Below are 24,218 nucleotides of genomic sequence, written 5' to 3'. Positions count from 1 at the left end.
GATGTAGGAAAGAAGTACTTTTATTCATTCTTGGGGAGGGTATAAATTAGCACATCTTTTGCTGTGTTTTTCAAACTTTTTTAACTGTAACCGAGAGTGAGAATTTTCTTTTACATTGTAACCCAGTACACTCACACATAGAAAACTAAAACAAGTTTCACGAAAGAATGCTTACCATTATTACATGATGTACTAATATTTCCTGTTTTTCTCTTTTCTCTATTTTTTTGTTTTGTTTTCTAATGCTGATTGTAAGCCACTAAAAATATTTCTGTTGGTTGCTAGGAGAAAAATCCACAGTTTGGAAAACAGTCCTTCATTGAATATATACTGGTGATGTTTAGGATACTTCTGGTGCCCCACCTCATATCCTCTTGGCCAATGTGTGAATGCCAACCATTGCTGCAGCATACAGCTTCATAGGCATGCAGTCTGACAGCATTTTCCGTCAGCCACATCACACTTATTTCTCATTTCTTGTCCTAAGGCTTTACTATCACTCCACACAGGGTACCTATGACTCAGCAATTCTGATACCTGTGCAAACCTGGAAGTAGAAGGAAGTTAACACCTCAGGGGATAAGCCTTGACTAAGGGGAGATTAGAGCCAATGGTTATGTTTCCCTGTTTTGTCCCTTGGGCAGAATAATTCAAGGTGCATTCTTTGTGGCTCTTCAGAGGGTCCCCAGCAAGACTGAGTCCCACTTGCCTGTAATAGTGAATACTATATCAGTGCTTCTCAAACTTTAATACATATACAAAACATTTCAGGATCTTGGTTAAATCTAGATTCTAATTCAGTAAGTCAGAGGTGGAGCTTGAGAGTCTATGTTTCTAACAAGCTCCAATGGATGCTGATGCTGTGGGTCACACTGAGTAGCAAGAAGCTAGAAAACATATCCTTCCATTGGCTTTTCTGCCTTCCCTGTTTCACTCTCATTATGCCTCAGATTCTCTTGGGATCACATCCCAAAATAAACTGTCTGCATACAAGCCTATTTCTCAGGCTCAGGATTTAGGCAGAACCCAGGTTAAGACAAGTAGTTTTGACCCAGCAATTCTGTTTCTGGGAGTTTATCCTATAGATATGTTCACACACACGTATGAAATGTTATTTACAAGATCTTTCATTACAACATTGTAACAGCAAAAATTTGGAAACAATGTAAACATAAGTAGAGGATTAAATGACTTACCCATATTGTGGGCTATTATATAGCTATTAAAACAATAACAAGGCTCTTTATATTCTGATAAAAATATTTAAGATGTATGCTAAGTGTAAAGGACAAGATACTGAGAATTATTCACATTAATGCTTCCATTTGAGTAAAATAAAGGTTATTGCATATATTTTTTGTTTGTGTAGGTATAAAATAACTCTAGAAAGATATAGAAAATTATATTTTTTTAAGTGTATTTACTTAGTGCAGGAGGGGCAGAGAGAGGGAGGGAGGGAGAGAGAATCCCAAGCTGGCTCTGCACTGTCAGTGCAAAGCCTGATGTGGGGCTCAAACTCATGAAGCATGAGATCATGACCTGAGCTGAAACCAAGAGTCAGATGCTTAACTGACTTAGCCACCTAGGGGACCCCAGAAAATAAATATTGGTTTGGAGGAGAGAAAATGAGTGGCTTGGGGACAGGAAAGGGAAGGAGACTTTTCTTAGTACTGCCATTTATATGTTGTTGAAATTTGAAGAATATGTTAACTATTGGATTACAATTTTATGTGTTTTGTCTAGAAATGCATTATTATGTTTTCTTCCTTCTTTGAGCTTCAACCTTCTTTGAACTCTAACATTTAATGTTATATATTCAGATCAGTATGGAATAGATTACATACCACCTATGTTATCATTTAGTCCATATTTTAATAGGTTCCAATCTAAATTATAACTATACTTTATATCTATATTTTTAAGAAAATTATTGTCATATCACATAACATGTGTAATAAGCACTTTGTAGATATCTGCCAAGTTTATTTGAATATCCTACATTTGTCTTCACCACCAGAACAATCATTAGAGTAGAACAAATTGGGCTTAGTGCCTAAAAGCACAGTTACTCAGGATGTTGTCAGAGGGGGAAAGGGTGATGGTACCCCCCAAAAAGAATTATAGCATTACATGATTTTTTTTACTCTAATAAAGCAAGGGAAACATATAATACATTTTAAAAAAATTCTTGGTTAAGCGGGGGGGGGGGGGGGGGGGGGAGGCGGGGAGGGCGGCATGCATGGGTGGCTCAGTCAGTTAAGTACCTGACTCTTGATTTCAGTTCTTGAGACTGAGACCCCTCATTGGGGGCTGTTGGGATTCTATCTCTCCTTTTTTCTCTCTTGCCCTCCCCACTCACACTTGTGCAAACATGCTGTCTATACCTCTCAAAATAAACATTAAAAATATAAAATGTTAAAAATTTTGTTCAAGGATTAAACAATTTAGGAATTCACATACAGATTCTCACTCTCTGATGATGCTAAGAGATGAACAAATATTTCAGGGTCTACTATGACCCAGTTCTGTACTAGGCCCTGGGATGCAATGGTGTGCCAAAATAGACATGGTTTCATGCTCAGTAAACATACAGCCCAGTGAGAAAGATGGATATTAATCCAGTAGTTATGTTCATGATAGAATAATTAGAAATGAATTAAGTACTCTAAAAAAAAGGGACAGGTTCTCTGGTGGCATATATAAAAGAAATCTAATATAGGGATAGAGATCAGGGTCAGATAGAGTTTGAGTTGAGATCTGAAACATAGAGAGGGTGTGCAAAGTTTACATCATGCAGCCTATGTTAAGGATGTCAGTCTATCACTTCCAGATTTATCAGTTGTCTATTGCTCTATAACAAACTACCCTAAAACGAAGTGGCTTAAAACTACAATTTATTATTTCTCATAATTTTGTGGGTTGACTGGGTAATTCTTCTGGTTGTTTCCTGAGTTCCATCCTGCAGCTGCTTTCACCTGGTGGCTCAGTTGGAGCTGGGGTTCCCACTCCATGTGGTCTTCCTTACCCAGCTTCTTCATGGCCTTGTGATCCCAGAATTGCAAGTTGCAGGGCTTTTTGAGACCTTGGCTCTGGAACTTGCACAGTACCAATATTTGCGCAAGCAAGTGAAAAGTGCCTAGGTTCAAGGGGTGAGTAAATAAATTCTACCTCTTGATGGATGGAGCTAGAAAGAACTGGTGGCCATGTTTTTCAGTCTACTACAATCCATCAGGTAACTCTTTACACATCAAATAGTTATTTACTAAGCATTGTTTTAAGAACTAGAAGCCAAATATGATAATTTATATGTTGCCATTTTTTCTTTTTCATTGGAGCACATGGTATTTGTGAATTATCATTCCACTTTCCATAGAGATCAGTATTGTGAATATTTTTTTCCTGTGGAATAACAATAATTATCATCATTAGGTGAATAAAATATAAAGAGTTTTACCTGATTAGAGTGGAGGAAGAAAATCACTGGAGAATATAAGCAATTTTTAGACTTTCTAAATTTGTAATAAAGAGCATGTATTTTATAGTCAGGAAAGAATTAAGGTTATGTCAGTGTAGCTATACAGTTATGAATGATATCTATAAGCACAAAAACTAATTCAGTAGGGAAAATCTCAGAGAGGTCAAGTTTTTCTTTGTAGTTCTATTATAGCTCTTCTCTCAGGTTTCTTTTAGCTATCTTTTAGAGATGATTTGTTCCCAGTTCAAAATTTGCCTTTTTGGATAATTCAGAATGAGGAAATAAAAAAATATTATATGTCATGACAAAGATATTAGCAACCTGGAGTTTTGTTTTTTTGCAGGAAACATCATAAGAAAACAAAAGTATTTGATTTGTTTAAAAAGTTATTTTATAAATAGTAACTTTTTTCCCAATATTTTTTAAATTATAAGAATGATAAGAATGCTGCTTTTCTTCTGATGGAAAGTGACAGGCTAATCATCAGTTTACCCAGAGTGAAGTGGACAGAAGTAGCCCTGACTATGGCGTCTCGGCTGCAAGAAGAATGTATTGCATTTATTATAGAAAACTTCTCCAAGATCATTCACAGTGAAAATTTTTCTCTTCTCTTACAGGTACTATGTCTAAAAGTATTTCCTATATTTAGCCCCATCTTTGTGTTCTGATTATAGTTACGTAAGAGTTTTTAAATGCAGGTTGCCTTTGATTAAATTAGTATGACTTAAATAAATTCCATAACAGATGGCATGCTTGCATAGGATTTACAGCAGTGGTGGACAGGATTTTTGGCTTACAAGATAGTGAAGGCAGTAAGGGGACAGGTTTGAATGCACTGGTAAGACGTAATGTAACTCTGGCCAGCAATAGCCCTCTATCAGCATAAGCCATATTTTAGAAACCAGTCATTAATGTATTGTTTTGTCAGTAATACCATTACAGTCCATGCAAAATTCTGTCTTATTGGGGACCCACTTGCTCTAAATTTAGTTAGTAAATAAAGAACTTTGATTATTTATTTCTAATTCTGTTTTTAGGACTATTTTGGTTCCTAGGAACTGTGTGTGTGTGTGTGTGTGTGTGTGTGTGTGTGTGTCTTTTTTTTAAAGGAAAGAGTTTTATAATGCTTATTATTATAATTACATAATTGTAATATATATTATAAAATATAATTATTATATTATTATCAGAGGAAATAAGATTTCTGGCTGATTTCCAATGGTCAGTTATGATGAATGTTTTGTTGTTAAGCCAGACTTTCACATTTCTTACACATTTTACATGTATTCCTATTAAATATAATTTCTGTGTTTTGTAGTCACAAGCAATGAGCAGCACAGCTGATCTGTTGGACAAAATTTTAAAAGCAATTGAAGAAAACATTACCACTGAGAATAGCTGCTCTCTTCTTATGGCTCTGGACACGTTACTGAACTCTGACAGTACAAAGGAAATGGTATTGAAAGTGATGGAATTCATTTAAATGATATATTTGAATTGCTTTAAGTTTTTAAAATATATGCACATTTTAAATGTTGTAGCATTCATTAAAACTTGGTGATGGGTGGTTGGTTATAGTCCCTAATTTTGTGTCTGTTGGAATTTTTCCTAAATAAAAATTTAATTTCATTTACCTCCAAGAAGACTTACTATAAAAGTTCAAAATTTGGCAGTTTGACTTGCTAATTCTAAACATAGTTTGGTGCTTAACAATATTAATTGGTACGGCGTAACTCTGGTATTTCTCCCATGTTACTATATTAAATTTCTTAAATGTAAAACTTACTGAAAATTTTAAGTAATTTTTTAGAATTTTTAATAATCAGTGTCTTTTATTTTCAGAATATGTTAATTCCTTTTTGCCTTCAGGAAAAAAAAAACATTTAAAATTGGATTGACTAGGAAAAAGCAAAATGAAAATATTTGTTTTTAAATGCAATTAATCAATGATAATAGTAAGCTTATTGCAAATTGTTAACCTTTTGTTTTTGTTCAACAAGAATGATAAAAAAAATTTTATCATATTTATTACTATTGGATAGAGTATTTGACCTTGTAATGTCATAGTTGATTTGAAAAGGCTGTAGAAGGTATTCATGTAAAGGCCATTGGTGTTTTAAAATAATGTTTGTTTGAAAGGATAAGGTTTAGCTTCATGTTCACTATAAAATTCTGTTTTTGAAGAGTAAGCCTTCATAAATAACATGGACCCGACGATTTTAAAAATCTAAGTGATGACATCATTGATCTAGCTTAGGAGTAAGTAGATTCGGAAAGGAATAATGACTGGTTGCTATGACAATGTGGCTCTCACCAGCTGCTGATTTGTTGCTTGAACACAGGGTTTTACGTGCAAGATCCAGGCTCTGCGTGATAAGCTGTGGATCTTCCTGGTTCAGTCTTTCTATGCTGTTCGTCATACAGAAAGCTGGAAGCTGATGAGCACAGATGATCAACAGAAAATCCAAGCAGGTATGGTAGCCTTGAGATTTCTTATTCTTATGATCTTTGTAACAAGAGATATCTTGAGGGGATTCTAGTAAGTAGTAGGATTAACATTGTTTGCTTCTGTTCAGTAATAGCTTGCTAATTGAAACTAGTGATAGTATGTTTAGGCAGTTTTAACAAATCATGCTTTGCTGTTCTTAGAAGATGACTCATTTCCTTTATATGTGTATGTATATATATGTATGTATATATGTCAGTTTTTAATCCTATTCTGTATTCTGTATTAGCAGCAGTGTTCCAGCCAAATTTGCTTAAAAGCATTCTTATAAAGAGATTAGAAGTATAGGAAAATGTAATTCACATAGAACATATTACCAAACCTACTTTCTCTTCCTTTTTAAATATATTTCGCCATAAAGCTTTTCTGTCTTTTGCATAAGGTATCATTTCTTGTGGTTTTGTATAAATTAGATGGCTTTATTTCACAATTGATTGGTTCAGTGATATGGTGTGTGCTATTGCGGAGTGTCCCTCAGGAGCCGCACAGTGGTCTCTGACATTTAATAGGTACCATTTGAAACGTTAGCATTAAAAAAAAGATGTATATTGCTCAGAATATGTTTGTTTCAAAAATACTAAGAAACAATTTTGAGGGTGTGGAACTAAAAATGGCTTCATGACTATTTTTGGGTTAAAGCAGGTGCCTTAGAAAAAATATTTGCAGATTCAGCAAGTATACTTTTAAAAACATTTTAAGAAACTGTATTTTAGGAAGTGAACATTTTTGTACTATAAAACATGAAAGCCATATGTGATATATTCTTGATAGTGCATAGATATGTTAAATTCTTTAATGGAATAGTCAGAATATGATTTGCTCTGTCTTGCATTATGAGCATAACATGATAGTGTAAGCTAGATGTGATCTCAAGAGCACTTTTCAAAGAAATTCCAACAAAATCATGAAACAACGAAAATCTCAAGGTCTTCAGGAATTTGAAATTTTTTCCTTGTGACTATTTGTGTAGTGATTTTTAGATAACAGTTTATTTTTACTACAAAATGCATTCAATGTGAAGAAAAAGATCAGCATTCCATGAGTAGGTGTCATTCAACTCTTTTCTGATTGGTAGTAAACTTTGTTTTTCTTCATTTTAAAGAATTTCATAGTTAAGTTGGGCCTTAAATAATGTTCTTTTTCTTAATTCTACAAAGTGATAATTATAAATACATGGAAATACATACATAAACATATACATATGTAAAACAAAATTATTGGTAATTGTACAGATTGTCAAAAAGAACTTTTCAATCTATTCTATCAATGTAATAATATATTTTTTTTAATCTTCAGCATGTTGAATGGATAGTTACTGCATTGGGAAACCCCATATAAAGGGGTGGTTCTAGGTTGTCTTTTGTTATAACATTTCTTATATTTTAATTGAGTTACTGACCTTTGGGAGAAATCTTATATTAATTTCTTTTTGTATAGGACTGTGCAGAGTCATCTGCTTACTACAAATCAGTTCTTATAATACCATTTATAGGATCCTGCTTTGTCTTATACCACAGATCCTATGGAACACAAATAGAAGATGCATGGTAGTGTTGCAAATAATTTAATATATTTTTTCATCAGCTATTTTAATATCACATAAATTTTGGAGATTATATATATTTTTTCAAACTACGTTTTCAAACCCTGTAACCTTCAAAAGAAAGAAATACATTAGCTGAACTATATTTATAGCTCTCGTCCCATTATTTCTGTATATTTTCCTGACATCATTCAAATTCTTATTTGCAGAATATAAACATGAGTTCTCCAATAACTCCCATATAATAATCTACAAAATAAATTTTTATGTAATTCTAAAAAGAATGATATGGGTTTGAGGATTCTTTCTTGTTTTATTTTCAACAGAACCTTATTTTTTCCCCTTCTCTTTTTTTCTTCCTTATGATATACCTGCAAAACCAGGAAAAATTTGTAGTTAATTTCAACAGAGTATTTTTACATTTTTTAGGATGGACATTTTCTCATATTTAATGGTTTTTAAAATACCACATTTGCCACAACCTGTAATTTTTTGTAAATTTGTAAAACTAAATGAAACCAATTATCTCTAAAATTTCACAGCTTGAGAAAATTCCTTTTTTTATAAATGTATGAAGTCCTCTCATGAGATTTTACATTTCTTTTTTTTACATTTCTTATTAATTTTAATAACATAAACTCAATGCAGACCAGAAAATAAGACTGAAAATAGGGTTCTTTAAAAAAAAAGTTCTAAAATATAATATGGAATTATTTATGTGTACTAGTTTGTTTTTAAGCCTGTTTTAAGTTACTTTCATTAAAACATAACCTTTTTCTATTTTTATGGTAATAATAGTGTTTCCTATAAAAATAAATTGTTGTTTTTCCTACAGCTGCATTTGACAAAGGTGATGATCGAAGACTTGGCAAAAAGCCTGTTTTCAGTAGCTCTCAGGTAAACTTTAAAAATTTTATAGGTCCAAATGAAAAAAGATACTAAATAATTTAAATTGTATTAATTTATATTTCATTGATTTTTAAAATGTATTTTTCATAATTATAGTTGTTTCTTGATGAAAATAATTTTGACTTTTTAATCAAGTGAATATTCTATATATTTTTAAATTATGTGAATTTTTGATGTCCAGCTGGCATAGAAAGTGAAATTTTTTTTTCAATATGTGAAATTTATTGTCAAATTGGTTTACATACAACACCCAGTGCTCATCCCAAAAGGTGCCCTCCTCAATACCCATCACCCACCCTCCCCTCCCTCCCACCCCCCATCAACCCTCAGTTTGTTCTCAGTTTTTAAGAGTCTCTTATGCTTTGGCTCTCTCCCACTCTAACCTCTTTTTTTTTTTTTTTCTTCCCCTCCCCCATGGGTTTTTGTTAAGTTTCTCAGGATCCACATAAGAGTGAAAACATATGGTATCTGTCTTAGAAAGTGAAATATTGTCTGTCTTTTTTATTTCCTTGAAAACCTTTTTGGCAACACATATTGGAGCTATTCCAATAGATCAGAAATTGTCTAAAATTCTAGACCTAATTTAATGTCTAATTTTCTAATTAACCTACTTCTTACAAAAGATTTTAGTTGTCCCAGTTTTCTCTATACTAAGATTTTAATTCACATAATACATTTTTGGTGTGAAAAAAGGCACTTAGTATCAAGAGTATAGTTGTGTTTTACTTTAAAAGTTACTTGCTATATTTTTATGAGGTATCTAAAGTAGTCAAACTCCTAGAAATAGGGAGTAGAAGAGTAGTTGCCAGGGGCTTGGGGGTATAAGGAAAAGGGCAGTTTTTCAGTGGGTATAGAATTTTAGTTCTACAAGATGAGAAAGTTCTAGAGATTTGTTGTTAATATTACTGTACTTTCCACTTAAAAATGGTTAAGATGCATTTGTTATACACCAATGTTGAAACATTTTTCTTTCCCTAAGCACCAAACACTGCTAGACTCCCCCTTGACCATTCTTAAGTATATTATAGAGTTCCATAGAACATACTTTAGGAAGTGGTACCTTAGGACATTTTTCTCTATGTACTAGTTCCCTGCTATCCCCAGTGGGTGGGTGGTTGGTTTGGTTGGTTTTTTAGGCCCCCAAAGAATTAGCCTACCTGCTTTGCTTTCTCCTGTTCTACTGACTATTACCAACTAGGCTATTGCTCTTTCCTTGTCTTATAGTAAAATAGAACAAAGTCTCATTATTCTTCCTTACCATCGTGACTTTTAGGTTGTCCAAGGATTTATACTGTTAACCACAGTGGGAAGGAAACAGGGTAATATGTTTCCTTAAAAAGGGCAGTGGTATACTGAAATGGGTGCTGGGCATAGAATAAGAGTTAAAATCTTGACTTCACATTTATTATCTCTGCCATATCTGAGTCTTAGTTTGCTTGTCTGTAAAATGGAATAATAAAACCTAGCAGAGTTATTGTGAAAAATAAGTGAAATAATTTATGTGCAATTATTTGGCATGTAGTAAGTGCTCAATAAGTGTGGAATGAATAAATGTGTTTTCCAAAAAGAGGTGAATTCTTCTGGGATAGGAGAAAAGTTAATGAGATAAGACAAAGAGAAAGATTTAAGAGGAGTGCTGGTACCAGAATACTTAAGGTAATGATGTCTGGAATTTACTTCAAAATAGAATGGTAGTAGTTATATATGAAACAAAATTGGCCAAGAGCTGATTATTGTTAAAGTTGGGTAATAGGTACGTGGGGATTCATAATACTATTCTATTTTCTTTTGATTGTGTGTAACCTTTACTATAATAAAAATTTAAACAAAAAGAATAGTACTGGAACCAAAAGGGAGGGTTGCCTTCTTTTTCTCACTTTTGTCAATAGCATGTGGTGACCTTTCCAGTTGGCCATTTGTATACAATAAATCTATGTAAATTTTGCAGATGTAAGTTAGAGAATGCCTAGGTGTGTGTATACTCTGAATCCTCATCATGCTATACTATGTTAATATGAAGTTTCTAAAAGAGTGTGGTTACCCCATGTACTACATAGATCTCACCCATAACATGGTGCTTTAAAATAGATAGATTTAACAGTATAGTAAATTAAGTAGGGTCAGTTTCAAGGGTGAGAAGAAGTCTAAAATCAGAAGTCTACCTAGTTTTAGGTATTAAAAATAGAGGTGGCTCTTTTCTGCCCATAGGTCCTGTCCCCATGCTTTAACAAAAACACCTTTTTGCACCAAAAAAAAAAACAAATAAAAATAGACAAAGGTTATTTTTTGAGCTAAGATTTGATCAAGAAAACAAAAACTAAGGACCAAACATATTTGAACTTTATAAATATTACATAGAATCTTAGAATACTACACTGAATAGGACCAGTCTCCAACCCTCTCTAGAATTAAATATTAATAATATGAGGCTCAATGATGTTAATGACTTCTTAAATATCCTAAGTCAGTTACAGGTAAAGCTATGACAAGAGTCCAATGATTCTTTTATTAGTACTACACCTAGCTTTTCCCTAAACTTAGTTAGGTGATTTATTGTGTGTGTGTGTGTGTGTGTGTGTGTGTGTGTGTGTGTGTGTGTGTGTGTATTTACATACATACATACATGTATGTATATGTTATCTTTATCTTGGACACATTTGGAATAGTTAGTCCTTGAACTGTATATCAATATATGCTCAGATTTAACAACATGCTTCACATTTTTAAAAAATGTTTATTTGGAGAGAGAGAGAGAGAGCGCGCATGCAGGCGGGGGCGAGGGAGAGGGAGAGACAGAGAATCAGAAGCAGACTCTGCACTGTCAGCGCAGAGCCCACTGCACAGGGCTTAAGCCCACGAACCATGAAATCATGACCTGAACTGAAAGCAGGAGATGGATGCTTAACCAACCGAGCCACCCAAGCACCCCTAACAACATGTATCACATTTTTCTGAGTATTCAGTATGTTATGAACATAGTGCTAAGGGATACAAAGATGAAGACAACACAGGCTCTTCCTCAGACCTGTGCAATTTCATACAGCTTTTCAAGGTGGGGGAGGGCATATTTAATAAAGAGTAGCAACTATAATCTTAAAATTTTATTTCCAGTTCCTACCAATTTTTTAAATGTTGTTATTCCTTCCATAGCAAGGTTGATTCTAACCAAAATGATGTAGGTGCCTTGTCTTCAGTGTTTTGTCTTGCTATTTTCCTCTTTTTACCTACTTCACCTGTCTTTAGGATCCCTTTTCTTCCACTTTGTCCATATAGCCAGAGCTGTATTACTATCTTGTTTCTTCCAAAAGCCAAACTTTTCATATGTACTGTCTTGTTTCCCAGGGGCTTCCAAACCCCAACCCCCCAAAGATTAAGTCTTTAGTGATAAAATTTCTGGCATTTGGGATAGGATTGAAGAGAGTTTTTGTGAAAACCTTTATCATGGCCCTCAAATTATACCATATAGATGACTGCCGGCTTAAAGCAGTTAATCATGTACTCAAGTCCTACTTCCGTCCTTATCAGCATTTGACCTTGGTAAATCACATACCTGCCTTAATCCCCAATTTCCTGTCTAAGAAACGGAGTTAACAACAGGAGCTCTCTCACAGGAGTGTTGTAAGTATTAAGTGAGATGACCTATGAAAAGGATTTTAGCATACAGCCTGGAAGTGGACCCTCAAAAAATGTTGGACATTGTTATCATTGACCAAAGGCATCGTGACACCTTTCAGTATTAATCTCTACTATAGTATAACTTCACAAAGTTAAATAGTATGCCTTTTTAAAATAACATTGCCTTTTAATTTTTTTATGCTGTATTTCAGATTTGATTAAGGTAATGTGACCAAAGACACATTCAAATGATCAAAGATAATTCAAATTTTGAACTGTCTTATATCATAATGTGATTTTTACTTTTTTCTCTTTGAAAAACTGGCTTATTGAAACAAAGTATTATAAGTCAAAGACATCAGTCAAGTTATAAAGTATTTTTTCTTCTTTGTAGCAAAGGAGACAAGCTTCTGACTCTGATGTTATAAGTAACAAATCGTGGAGAGGAAATACCAAGAAGGAGTGTTGGAGTTATCCCTCTAGTAAGCAAAAGATGAAATCTGATGGATTAGGAGCATCTGGACATTCATCAAGTTCTAACAGAAATACTATAAATAAAACTTTGAAGCATGATGATTTAAAGGAAAAGGGTGGTACAAAAACAGCATCCAAGGTTACAAAAGAACTTAAAACTGGGGGAAAAAATGTTTCTGGAAAGCCCAAAGCTATAATAAAGTCCCAAACAGAAAACGGTGATAATGCAAAGTCAGCAAACATGTCGCCTAGACAAGCTGTGGAAAGATCAGCAGCAGTGGCAGCAAATGGACAGAAAAATTCATTAAATGGGAAAGGAGTAAGAAATCAGGAAGGGCACATTACCGGCGCCAGACCCAAGGTACTCACTGGAAACTTAAATGCGCAAGCCAAAGCAAAGCCTCTGAAGAAAGTGACAGGAAAGGATTCTCCATGCCTCAGCATCACAGGGCCCTCCAGCAGATCTACAAATTCAAGTATGGAATTATTGAATTCCACTGAATGTCTGGATGAACCAAAAGAAAATGGATCAGTAGGAGAAGAGAAGGCTTCTAGTGAGAAACTGTCCTGTTGTGAATCTCCAGGACAGACCATGAAAAACAGTGTGGAAAGTATCAAAACTTCTACTGTAGGTGGGTTTTAGTACCCTCACTTTTAATAGCTCCTGACAGTTAAAGTTCCTACAAAAAATGATTCTGTGTTTGGATGTTTATTTAGTTTGAAATGCCAAAAAACACTTATTTATGTGTGTTCATGCAAACTGAGAAACCATACTTCATCCCACATTAACATTTAATTTTGGATATAGTGTCTGACCACTGAATTTATGCATGACTTTTACAGATTCAGTTCTCTGTTTCATGACTCACTGTTTCTTAATTTACAGCAGTAAAATCTCGACCTGTTTCAAAAGTTACCAATGGAACTTCAAATAAAAAAAGCATTCACGAAGAAACTAGTATAAATAACAGGTAAGTCTCCCTTCATTATTTTACCTATATGTTAGCTTTTTCTAAGTTAATTGTATACTGACTTCTAGCTAAATATTTTAAAAATATCTTTTCGGGGCACTTGGGTGGCTCAGTCAGTTAAGCATCTGACTCTTGATTTCACTCAGGTCATGATCTCAAGGTCCATGAATTCAAGCCCCTCATTGGGATCTGCACTGCCAGATTGTCTCTCTCTCTGCCCCTCCCCTGCTCACACACTGTCTCTAAAAATAAATAAATAAACATTAAAAATATTTTTGAAATATATCTTTTCTTTTTTGTTAGAAAATTTAATGTATTTATACAATGATATTTTAAAACTATTTCTTAAAAGGAAATAGTATATTTACACAGAATGACTATGGATGCAAAATGATAGATTACACTTGTGGCACTTGATTATGCATTGCTTTATCATACTTGACCCACAAGCTTATGAACTTAAAGACTTATGAACATATGATTTTTCGATTTTTAGAACAAAAGATATATTTTTTAATTTGAGAAAAAATATATTTCATATATGGGTCTTTTGAAAGTTCATGTGTTGGGGGCATCTGTGTGGCTCAGTCAGTTAAGCATCCAACTCTTGATTTTGGCTCAGGTCATGACCTCACAGTTCATGGGTTGCAGCCCTGCATCAGGCTCTGCACTAACAGTGCAAAACAAACCCTGCTTGAGATTCTCTCTCTCTTTCTCTATCTCTCTGCCCTTCCCCTGCTCATGAGCTATCTCTCTCTCAAAATAAATACATAAACTTAAAAAAATAATAAAATAAAAAATAAAAGTTCATGTGTTGGAATCTGAGTGCAATACTGAATGCAAATCATTTTTCTTAGTGCGCTAAAGAAGGTCACTAACAAAGGATACAGTGATCCAGTACCACAGGCAATTTTAAAGAAAAGAGGAAATGGCAGTGGATGTACTACAGCTCAACAGAGAATAAAAAATGCCTCATCTAATCTTGCTAAAACTCAAGGTAAAGCTGAAATAGTCCTGGGTATTACTTCTGTGTTTAAATTGAATAAGCAGAACTCTGATTTGGAACTTTCACAACAAATAAACAAAATATAACATAGTTTCACTCATTTTATATTTGTGTCATACTATAAAGATGAGATTTTACACTTTACTTTTTGACAAGTATTTTGGTATTACCAGGGTGTGGGTTTGGTTTTTATTGTCTTTTATGAGAAATAATTAAGGGAGTCACTGGTTTATCTGTACTTTTGGTCCTTTTATGTATTATGCCCAGGTTTCTTCAGTTTCATTGTTAACTGTAGGAATTCCATGTGCAAAACAGGCACTAATAAGCCCTTTAAATAGTAATGGTACAGTCTTGAAAGCTGTGATATGTAGGGAAGAAGAATTTTCCCTCCTGTTGCCTATTGTTTTGCTATGTTCTAAGAAAGAAAGGATACTGATCAGATTGTATGATTTGCTAAGCTAATAACTGATTTTAAAAATTAATTTGTTTTGGGGTGCCTTGGTGGCTCAGTTGGTTGAGCACCCTGCTCTTGATATCAACTTAGGTCGTGATCTCGGGGTTGTGAGTTCAAGCCCTGCACTGGGCTCTGCGGTGGGCATGAAACCTACTTTAAAAAAAAAATTAAGGGACGCCTGGGTGGCTCAGTCGGTTAAACGTCCGACTTCAGCTCAGGTCATGATCTTGCGGTCCGTGAGTTCGAGCCCCGCGTCGGGCTCTGTGCTGACAGCTTAGATCCTGGAGCCTGTTTCAGATTCTGTGTCTCCCTCTCTCTCTGACCCTCCCCCATTCATGCTCTGTCTCTCTCTGTCTCAAAAATAAATAAACATTAAAAAAAAATTAATTTGCTTTATGTATTAAGCATTCATGTAGATAAGAGCTCGTAAAAGCCTAAAAACAATTTTGAGCTAGATAATTAATACTGAAAGTAAATTTAAAAATAAACTGGAGATGGGAATGCAAGCTGGTGCAGCCACTCTGGAAAACAGTATGGAGGTTCCTCAAAAAACTAAAAGTAGAACTACCCTACGACCCAGCAATTGCACTACTAGGCATTTATCCATGGGATACAGGTGTGCTATTTCGAAGGGACACATGCACCCCCATGTTTATAGCAGCACTATCAACAATAGCCAAAGTATGGAAAGAGCCCAAATATCCATCAGTGGATGGATAAAGAAAAAGAATGAAATCTTGCTGTTTGCAACTACGTGGATGGAACTGGAGGGTATTACGCTAAGTGAAATTAGTCAGAGAAAGACGAAAATCATATGACTTCACTAATATGAGGACTTTAAGAGACAAAACAGATGAACATAAGGGAAGGGAAACAAAAATAATATAAAAATAGGGAGGGGGACAACAGAAGAGACTCATAAATATGGAGAACAAACTGAGGGTTACAGGAGGGATTCTGGGAGGGGGGGGTGGGCTAAATGGGTAAAGGGCACTAAGGAATCTACTCCTGAAATCATTGTTGCACTATATGCTAACTAATTTGGATGTAAACTTAAAAAAATAAAAAATAAAATAAATAAATAAATAAATAAATAAATAAATAAATAAATAAATAAATAAAAATGCATTTGAGCTGCCTAAATAAATAAACAAACAAACAAACCAGAGAAAAATTATTTATGTTCTAGTAATAACTAAAAATTACACATTTAAAAAGATTTGGCAGTTCTGTTTGGTAGATTTAAATGTTGAGAATGTCATCACTAGGACTTAACCAGTGTAAACAAATGGATCTCCAAATTAACCCTTTCTCTCCAGTTACCAATTTTAGTTGCCACTGCACAGCTAAGTTGTTAACCCAAATGATCTATAATAATCACGATCTTGCTATGAGAAATAAATTAAATTTTGTTTGTGTTTGATGGAAAAAACTGCAGTAACTTAAACATTTCTATTTTATATTTAGCTTGATTCTTCTTTCAGCTGTGTGGAACACAAGTCTTTTTTTCCCCAAAAAACTTAAAGGGGAAGACCCTTCCTGCTCTTTTAATATAAGAAAATCAAGTTTTTCCACCCTCATATATTTATGCAAGTCCAGTTCTGACATGAGGATCAAGGCTCTTGAGGAAGAGAGATCCTATTTAAATAATTTTGCTAAGAGGCTGGACTATTCCTCCTGTATTTGTAATAAAAAATATTTTATTTTTTATTTTATCATGTTACTCCTAATCTTTTATTGTCCATTATCATAGATATTTCATCATTTCATTGTTAATTTTATTTTTTCTAAAGTAATTTAAAAACAAGTATTGCATTTTATTCACAAATTGAAAGTGTATTATGTATTTTTAATTTTTTTTTTCTTAGGATCTCAAGGAGAGTCACCAACTTCAGTAAAATCTTCAGTCTCTTCAAGGCAGTCTGATGAAAATGTGACAAAATTGGACCACAGTACAACTACAGATAAACAAACACCTAAGAAAAAAATTGTCAAGCAAGGACACACACCTTTGCCTAAGGTTAATGCAAAAATAGTGGCAATGCCTAAAAACTTAAATCAGTCTAAGAAAGGTGAAGCTTTGAATAATAAAGATGCAAAACAGAAAATGCTTCCTGGACAGATTACATTGAAAACTCAGCCTTCTTCTCAAAGACCTTTAAAAAGTGAAACATGTGTTGTCCAAAAAAGCATGCTTCATGATGTACATGATAGTAAAAACAAGGACAATATTTCTGAACAGAAGCCTCATGAACCGCTAATTAATCTCGCATTAGAAATCAGCAATACAGAAGCATTCCAGTCATCATGCATACCTGACCCACAAAAGCCATTAAACAATCAAGGGAAAGAAATATTAGAATGCCAAAGTATTTCAGATTTGGAAAAATCAAAATGTGAACTGGAATCAAAACAGATATGTTCAGATAAAAGTGAAACAAAATTTTCCAGCAAAGAAACACATCAGCACAAGACAGCTAAAATATATTGTCATTCTGATGGGAGTGATAATGTAGATCCAAAATTTTATAACACCACTGCCCTAAAATCCACGATTTCAGATCCCAGTGTAAACTCCCTGAACTCTCATCCAGTTTGTGATTTAGACTCTGCAGATGCAGAGCAAAGGCCTTCAGTATCAGATAGAGAGAAGCAAGAAGTGAGAAAAGATACAAACAAAAAATTAAACATTAAATGTGACAAAGATGTTTTACCGTGTGTTCCTGAAAGGACAAATGGTACCTTAAATTCTGTCCAAGATGACAGGAAATCTAAAATTCTTGTTGAAGAACAGACAGCTCCTAGTCACTTGTCTGATGACTCTGCTATGAGTGAAATCAAACATGCTACAGCAGACTCAGATATTTCCTCCAAGTCTGTTTTGGAACAAATATCAGGAAAAACTTCTCCTAAAGATATGGAAACAACAGAAACTCCAGAGAGCCATGAAACTCCAGAAGTTCCATTCATGAGTCATTGGAATTTGAGTACCAGTGGTATGCATCAGAGAGAGAGTCCTGAATCTGACACTGGCAGTGCTACCACATCCTCTGATGACATAAAGCCCAGATCTGAAGACTATGATGCTGGAGGGTCTCAGGATGATGACGGGTCCAATGACAGAGGTATTTCTAAATGTGGCACAATGCTGTGCCATGATTTTCTTGGGAGAAGTAGCAGTGATACCAGTACTCCTGAAGAATTAAAAATATACGATAGTAACTTAAGAATTGAAGTGAAAATGAAAAAGCAAAGTAGTAATGATCTTTTCCAAATTAATTCAACAAGCGATGATGAGATTCCTAGGAAAAGGCCAGAAATTTGGTCTAGATCTACAGTAGTCTACCCTAGGGAAAAAGAAAATGTTCTACGAGGCAGTGTCCAGTTTGCTCAGGAAGTAGATCAGGTTTCTTCCTCGGCAGATGAAACAGAAGATGAAAGATCCGAAGCTGAAAATGTTGGAGAAAATTTCTCTACATCTAACTCAGCTCCTCAGCAGTTTCAGGGAATAATTAATTTAGCTTTTGAAGATGCAACAGAAAATGAAAGTCACGAGTTTTCTGCACCTAAAAATTTTAAAAGATCCGTTTTACTTTCAGTAGATGAATGTGAAGAACTAGGATCTGATGAAGGGGAAGTCCATACTCCTTTTCAGCCGTCTGTAGATTCTCTGTCACCTTCTGATGTTTTTGATGGCATTTCTCATGAACATCATGGAAGGACCTGCTATTCCAGGTACTCACAAGGAAGTGAGGGTAGTATTTCAGAATGTAAACAAGATAAAGGCAATAGTGTATATAAAAACGAAAGCTCTCTCTTGGGTCGCAGTAGTACTGACTCATTGAGAAGAGATAAACAGAGTACTTCAGCCACAGGAAAAAAGTACACAGTAGATGTCCTGTCCAAAGGAGGTAGACAGCTTCTTCCAGAAGATAGAAAGGTAAATTGCAAAAGCGATGTGGATAATGACTTTCAGCAACGCAGCAAACTCTCAGATAGTGATATAAAATCTCAAGAAAGACCATGTCATTTGGAGCTTCATCAAAGAGAACCCAATTCTGACATACCAAAGAACAGCTCTACAAAATTTCTGGACTCCTGTCGGAGTCAACTTCTGCCTCAGGAAGGTCAAGTAAAAGAGAACCATTCTACAGCTACCAAAAGAGCTAATATTGCTTTATCTGCAGGTAATGTACAGAAATAGAAATGCTAAATACATAAGAAAATGAGTTTATAGAATTTTAACTTGGATGTAGCCCTGAGTGTTGTATTTTATTTAGACAGAGTAATTACTTAAGCAACAGATTCAAATTTCAAATGAAAACCTACATTTCTTAATAATATGAAATTAGCTAGTTACTCTTTATTGTTCACTTAAAATCTTAGTGTGGAATTAAGATCTAGTAAAAATTTGATTATTAGAACTAATCTATTAAGAGATTTTACACGAAAGAATAAAGAGAAAAAGTTTGCTATTATTGAGTTATTTATGTCTAATTTAACATAGAATTCTTGACTATTAGAAATTTTATTATACATTGAATATGATTTATGGACTATGCTAGTATATATCTAAGAGGGCTGTGCAATAATTATAGTAATATGTAACTAAAAGCACTGAACTATTTTAACTAGATTAATTATTATAATTTATATACATTTTACAGAGATTAAGACTTTCAGGATCACTATACTTCTAAAAGTTTCAAGTAAAAAGATAAATTTCCTAAAAGAGATTATATTTAGAAGCAATGATAATATATGAAAAAAGCCCAGGCTTATTTCATATGTATAGATGATTTCCTGTCTAATTGTTTTGTGTGTTTGTCTTATTATAGTAATTTGAACTAATGACTCACATTTAAAATATGCAATAGTGGCTGACAGAGTAGCTATTATATATCAGAACTAAGAAAAATACTGATCAATAGCCCTTGTTCAGCAAAATCATAACAATAGGGAGGGAACTCTTTAAAGTTGTACTTTTTTGTTTGTCCTTGCTTGCATCCTCCTTTGCATGTGCAATATACAAATAAGGCTTTAGATAAAATGTATTTATTCCCCTTTTGGAACTGACTTACCTTAAAAGTCACCATCAAATTACCATGTCTTTTTTTCTCTTTATGTTTCTATTGTAGTGAATTAGACACATGTGCACATTCTATGTTTATGTTTAAGTAATTTTTGTTGTTTTTTTTTGTATCACAAGTTTCAAATTAAAGTATGGAGAATTATTGTTAGTTGCCTATGTTGATTTTGCTGCTAAACATCCTTCAATTGTTTTATTTTTTTTTAATTTAGAAAAAGAAATGCCTCAGTAATCCTGTCAATTTTGTATAAATGTTATTTTTCCCATTCTATGTTTTTTTGGACTATAACTATTATATTGTTTTAATATTGTTCTACAAAATCTGAGGGGTACCAACATGTGCAATTTTTACATTGTATAGTATTATGAATTATTTCAGGATACATAGATGATTGTGACACACTGGCACAAACCTACATGTATGACCATCGGCCTTCAAAAACCCTCTCTCCAATATATGAGATGGATGTAGTAGAAGCATTTGAGCAGAAAATGGAATCAGAAACACATGTTACAGACATGGATTTTGAAGATGATCAGCACTTTGCAGAACAAGATTGGACACTCTTAAAGCAACTGCTGTCTGAACAGGATTCAAACTTAAATATTACGAATTCTGTTCCTGAAGACTTAAATTTAGCACAGTATCTAATCAATCAGACATTACTTTTAGCACGAGACAGCTCAAAACCTCAGGGTAAAGCACATGTTGACACTTTGAACAGATGGAGTGAACTAACCTCTCCACTTGATTCCTCAGCAAGTATCACCATGGCTAGTTTTTCCTCTGAAGATTGTTCACCCCAAGGGGAATGGACAATTCTAGAACTGGAAACTCAGCATTAAGAGTATTAACACTTTGGAAAATTTTTAACAATGCCCCCCCTTTATTTTTGATGCTTATATCCTAATAATAATTGCATTAGCCAGAGATAGACTGTCCTTAATAATGAAGGAGTCTTTCTAATTTATTAAGGTAACATAGTTTGTTTATTAATATGATATCACATGTAGAAAAAAGATGGTTTTCTAAAATTTTTGAGCATGTTTTATTAATTATTAGAGAAATTAGTGGACTTACAACGAGCCCTTCAGTTGTCCTTTCCTAACTGATCATTTGTTCACTTGTTTATAATTCAAGAATTTAAAATGTGAATGCACAAGTAGATCAGTCCATTTACTTTTTGCTCTGCATATGGTAACAGTAATTTAACAATAAAAAACCTATTGTGCTTGTGTTCAATTTATGTAGAGTTAATCAGTGAGTAACATTCAAACTCAGGTTTGTGTGATTGACCCTGACAGGTGAATATTATTAGAAAAACCCTTCATTTTCCCAACAGTGCAGATCCAGGAAATTGTGAAATACATGTACCTCAAATTTCAATCACATTGTTACTAAAACCGAGAAATGGAATCCCTTGTAACTCTTTTTGAGGTATATCCAAAAAGAGATATCTGCCCTCGTTCAAAAGAGGTGGGAAAACTGTCCATTTGTTTTACCTAGATAGACTTTCTTTATAGTTAATCGCTCTTCATTTTCCATTCCACTTAGAGATATTTTGGGACTGTCCCAGCAATAAACGTGCACTAAATATTAATTTTAAAATGGGTACATGAGGGGGACGCCTGCTTGGCTCAGTCGGTTTAGCGTCCGACTCTTGATTTCAGCTCAGGTCATGATCTCACAGTTTGTGAAGCCTTTGTTGGGATCTGTGCATGAGTGAAGAGCCTGCTTGGGATTCTGTCTCTCCCTCTCTGCCCTTCCCCCACTCTGTCTCTCTCTTCTCTCTCAAAATAAATAAACTTAAGGGCGCCTGGGTGGCTCAGTTGGTTAAGCGGCCGACTTCGGCTCAGGTCATGATCTTGCGGTCCGTGAGTTCGCGCCCCGCGTCGGGCTCTGTGCTGACAGCTCAGAGCCTGGAGCCTGTTTCAGATTCTGTGACTCCCTCTCTCTCTGACCCTCCCCCGTTCATACTCTGTCTCTCTCTGTCTCAAAAATAAACGTTAAAAAAAATTTTTTTTAATAAATAAATAAACTTAAAAAAAAATAAAACAGGTACACGAGGCAATTGAGTACTGAGTTAAACTGCATGTGTGTGTATATGGGCACATACACGCATGTATGTTTTCTCCACGTGTCTATATATTCTAGATTCTTACTTCCTTGATTAGATTGTCTTTCAGTCTGTAATTCTGGTAGCAAGACAAAGATAAAAATATCTTCTACAAAATGGTACTGGAGAATGAACACTTGGATACCTACTTGATATTAGTAGACACTGCCTTTAGGATGATGAAATTTAGTGGAGTTAACTTCTCTCAAAGCTATGTAACTAACTCATAATTTCTCTAAAATATGTCAAAAGTAGGAAAAACTTAGTTTTTGTTTCTAATTCCTTTTCTAAATAATGGTTTTCAACAAATTATTAAACATAGAGTGAATATATTGAATATCAACAATCATATGAATGCACAGTCATTTGTTATTCTTATATAATAACATGACTATGTTAACGTTAGCCACTAACCTGTTATACCATAAATTTGCTATGCCTTTTTAAACTACAAGTTCTGCAGGAGGCACTCATTCATTCCAACAGTCAAGAAATAGGCATTGGTTCTATGCACTGAGGTACAAAGATAAATAGGGTTCGATTCCTGCTCCCCACCCAAAAAAAGAGAGTTCAGTTTCTAGTGAGGAGAAAAACCATGTAAGAGAAAGGTTAAAATATAGTAGTATTATAAGAACGTTGTATTTTCAAGCTGGATGAGAATTTAGAGATTAGTCTAATCCCTTCAGATTCCAAAAAGGACTCTGAAGTCCAGAGGAATTAAAAGATTGCCCAAGGTCCCACAGCTGATTTGTGGCTACAATCTAATATTCCTTAATTTTAATTTGATGTTATTTCTGCCACACAACATAGTCATTTGATTTTTATCATAAAGCCTGAGAGGATGTATATCTATACGTAGTTTGTATTTCTACAAATAGAGGATGTATATCTATACGAAGTTTGTACTTCTTTACGTATACATAAAGAAGTAATGTATGATAGAGTCAGAAACCATGCAAATTCCCAAGACATTATGTTATTTTCCTTTTCTCCAAATGAGAAATTACTTTTATGTGTTATTTTTAATAAATACCTCAGAAGTTCAACAATTTATAAATGAAACTTCTTTCTCAGTTATAAGGTCTTTAAAACTTTGTTCTTAAACTACTAGACATTAAAAAGCCATTCAATTTCATGTAACATCTGCAAATAGGTAATAGGGAAGGCATTTTGCTTAAGTAGTGACCTCTTAGGTAATTTCAGGACATGTGTGTTTTCTTATCATGCTCTTTTGTGTATGATATCTCTACCAGTCTGTTTACTGTGGGACTCTTCGGGCTAGTACTTCATGATTTAACAAACACAAAGCGAAAAATGATGCTAACATTTATTTAGCTCCTATTATATGTTAGATACCGTGCTAAGTGTTTTAAATATGCACTAACACATTTAATTCTCACAGCAGTTCTATGAGATTTGTCTTATCATCTTTATTTTTCACATGAAGAAACTAATATAGAGTCCTTACTCTGGATTAACTACCCTAATGGAAGAAACTAAAAGAGAAATAATACACTATACTATTGTTTGGTAAGATAACAGTTGTATATGGTCAGAGTTGTGTGAGCCTAGAGGGAGAAGCCATGAACACAACAGCTTGTGAGGAAGAGATTAGAGAAAGCTTCTTAGAGCAACTAATATTCCGTGACTCCTTCAGAATTTCTATAAAGGGCTTAGTGACTGCAATCTAGTTGGAAGTGTAGGCCAGGGGACTTAGCTTGAAGCTGCACTTGTATAGAAAGTACTTCGCTTGTACTTAGATTGTATGTTATATATTGATAAAAATAGGTATGTTCTTAAAGGATGCCTTTGTACATAGTTGGAAATTGCAAAAAGTCCCAATTGTCCATGCCAAAAACAAGAAAATCTTATTTTTATTTTGATTTGGCTTGCTTTGGAGGACTGGTAAAGATTATGTAAACAATTTAAAGCCCCTTTATACCATCTCTTGGAGCAATCAAGTAACCAGATGCTGGCTTTCAAGGATGAGTAAGAATTTGCTTGGTGATAGGGCATTCTGGACACAACAGTGCATTAAGGAATGGTGACCATGATGTGT

At 34.2% G+C, this 24,218-nt stretch overlaps 1 protein-coding gene across 3 annotated transcripts in view; it reads left to right on the top strand.

Moving 5' to 3' along the window:
* The window catches only part of BTBD8 (BTB domain containing 8), a 117,149-nt gene that overhangs the window by 83,424 nt on the left and 9,507 nt on the right, over window positions 1-24,218 (top strand). Inside the window, exons 10-18 of one of the 3 annotated variants that reach the window (XM_019414170.2) lie at window positions 3,910-4,092; window positions 4,794-4,931; window positions 5,818-5,947; window positions 8,360-8,421; window positions 12,443-13,154; window positions 13,409-13,493; window positions 14,351-14,490; window positions 16,822-19,140; window positions 20,422-21,285. In XM_019414170.2, coding sequence (XP_019269715.2) covers window positions 3,910-4,092; window positions 4,794-4,931; window positions 5,818-5,947; window positions 8,360-8,421; window positions 12,443-13,154; window positions 13,409-13,493; window positions 14,351-14,490; window positions 16,822-19,140; window positions 20,422-20,888 — 4,236 coding nt within the window. In that variant the 3' untranslated portion in view covers window positions 20,889-21,285. Of the gene's footprint in view, window positions 1-3,909; window positions 4,093-4,793; window positions 4,932-5,817; window positions 5,948-8,359; window positions 8,422-12,442; window positions 13,155-13,408; window positions 13,494-14,350; window positions 14,491-16,821; window positions 19,141-20,421; window positions 21,286-24,218 lie in introns of those variants that run through there. The other 2 variants (XM_019414172.2, XM_019414171.2) reach the window with 2 other exon arrangements.

Source organism: Panthera pardus, unplaced genomic scaffold (assembly GCF_024362965.1).
Source record: "Panthera pardus isolate Hobbes unplaced genomic scaffold, ASM2436296v1 HiC_scaffold_11, whole genome shotgun sequence".
Lineage (NCBI taxonomy): Eukaryota > Metazoa > Chordata > Mammalia > Carnivora > Felidae > Panthera > Panthera pardus.
Note: the sequence above shows the minus strand (reverse complement) of the source record. Positions and strands in the feature narration are given on the sequence as shown.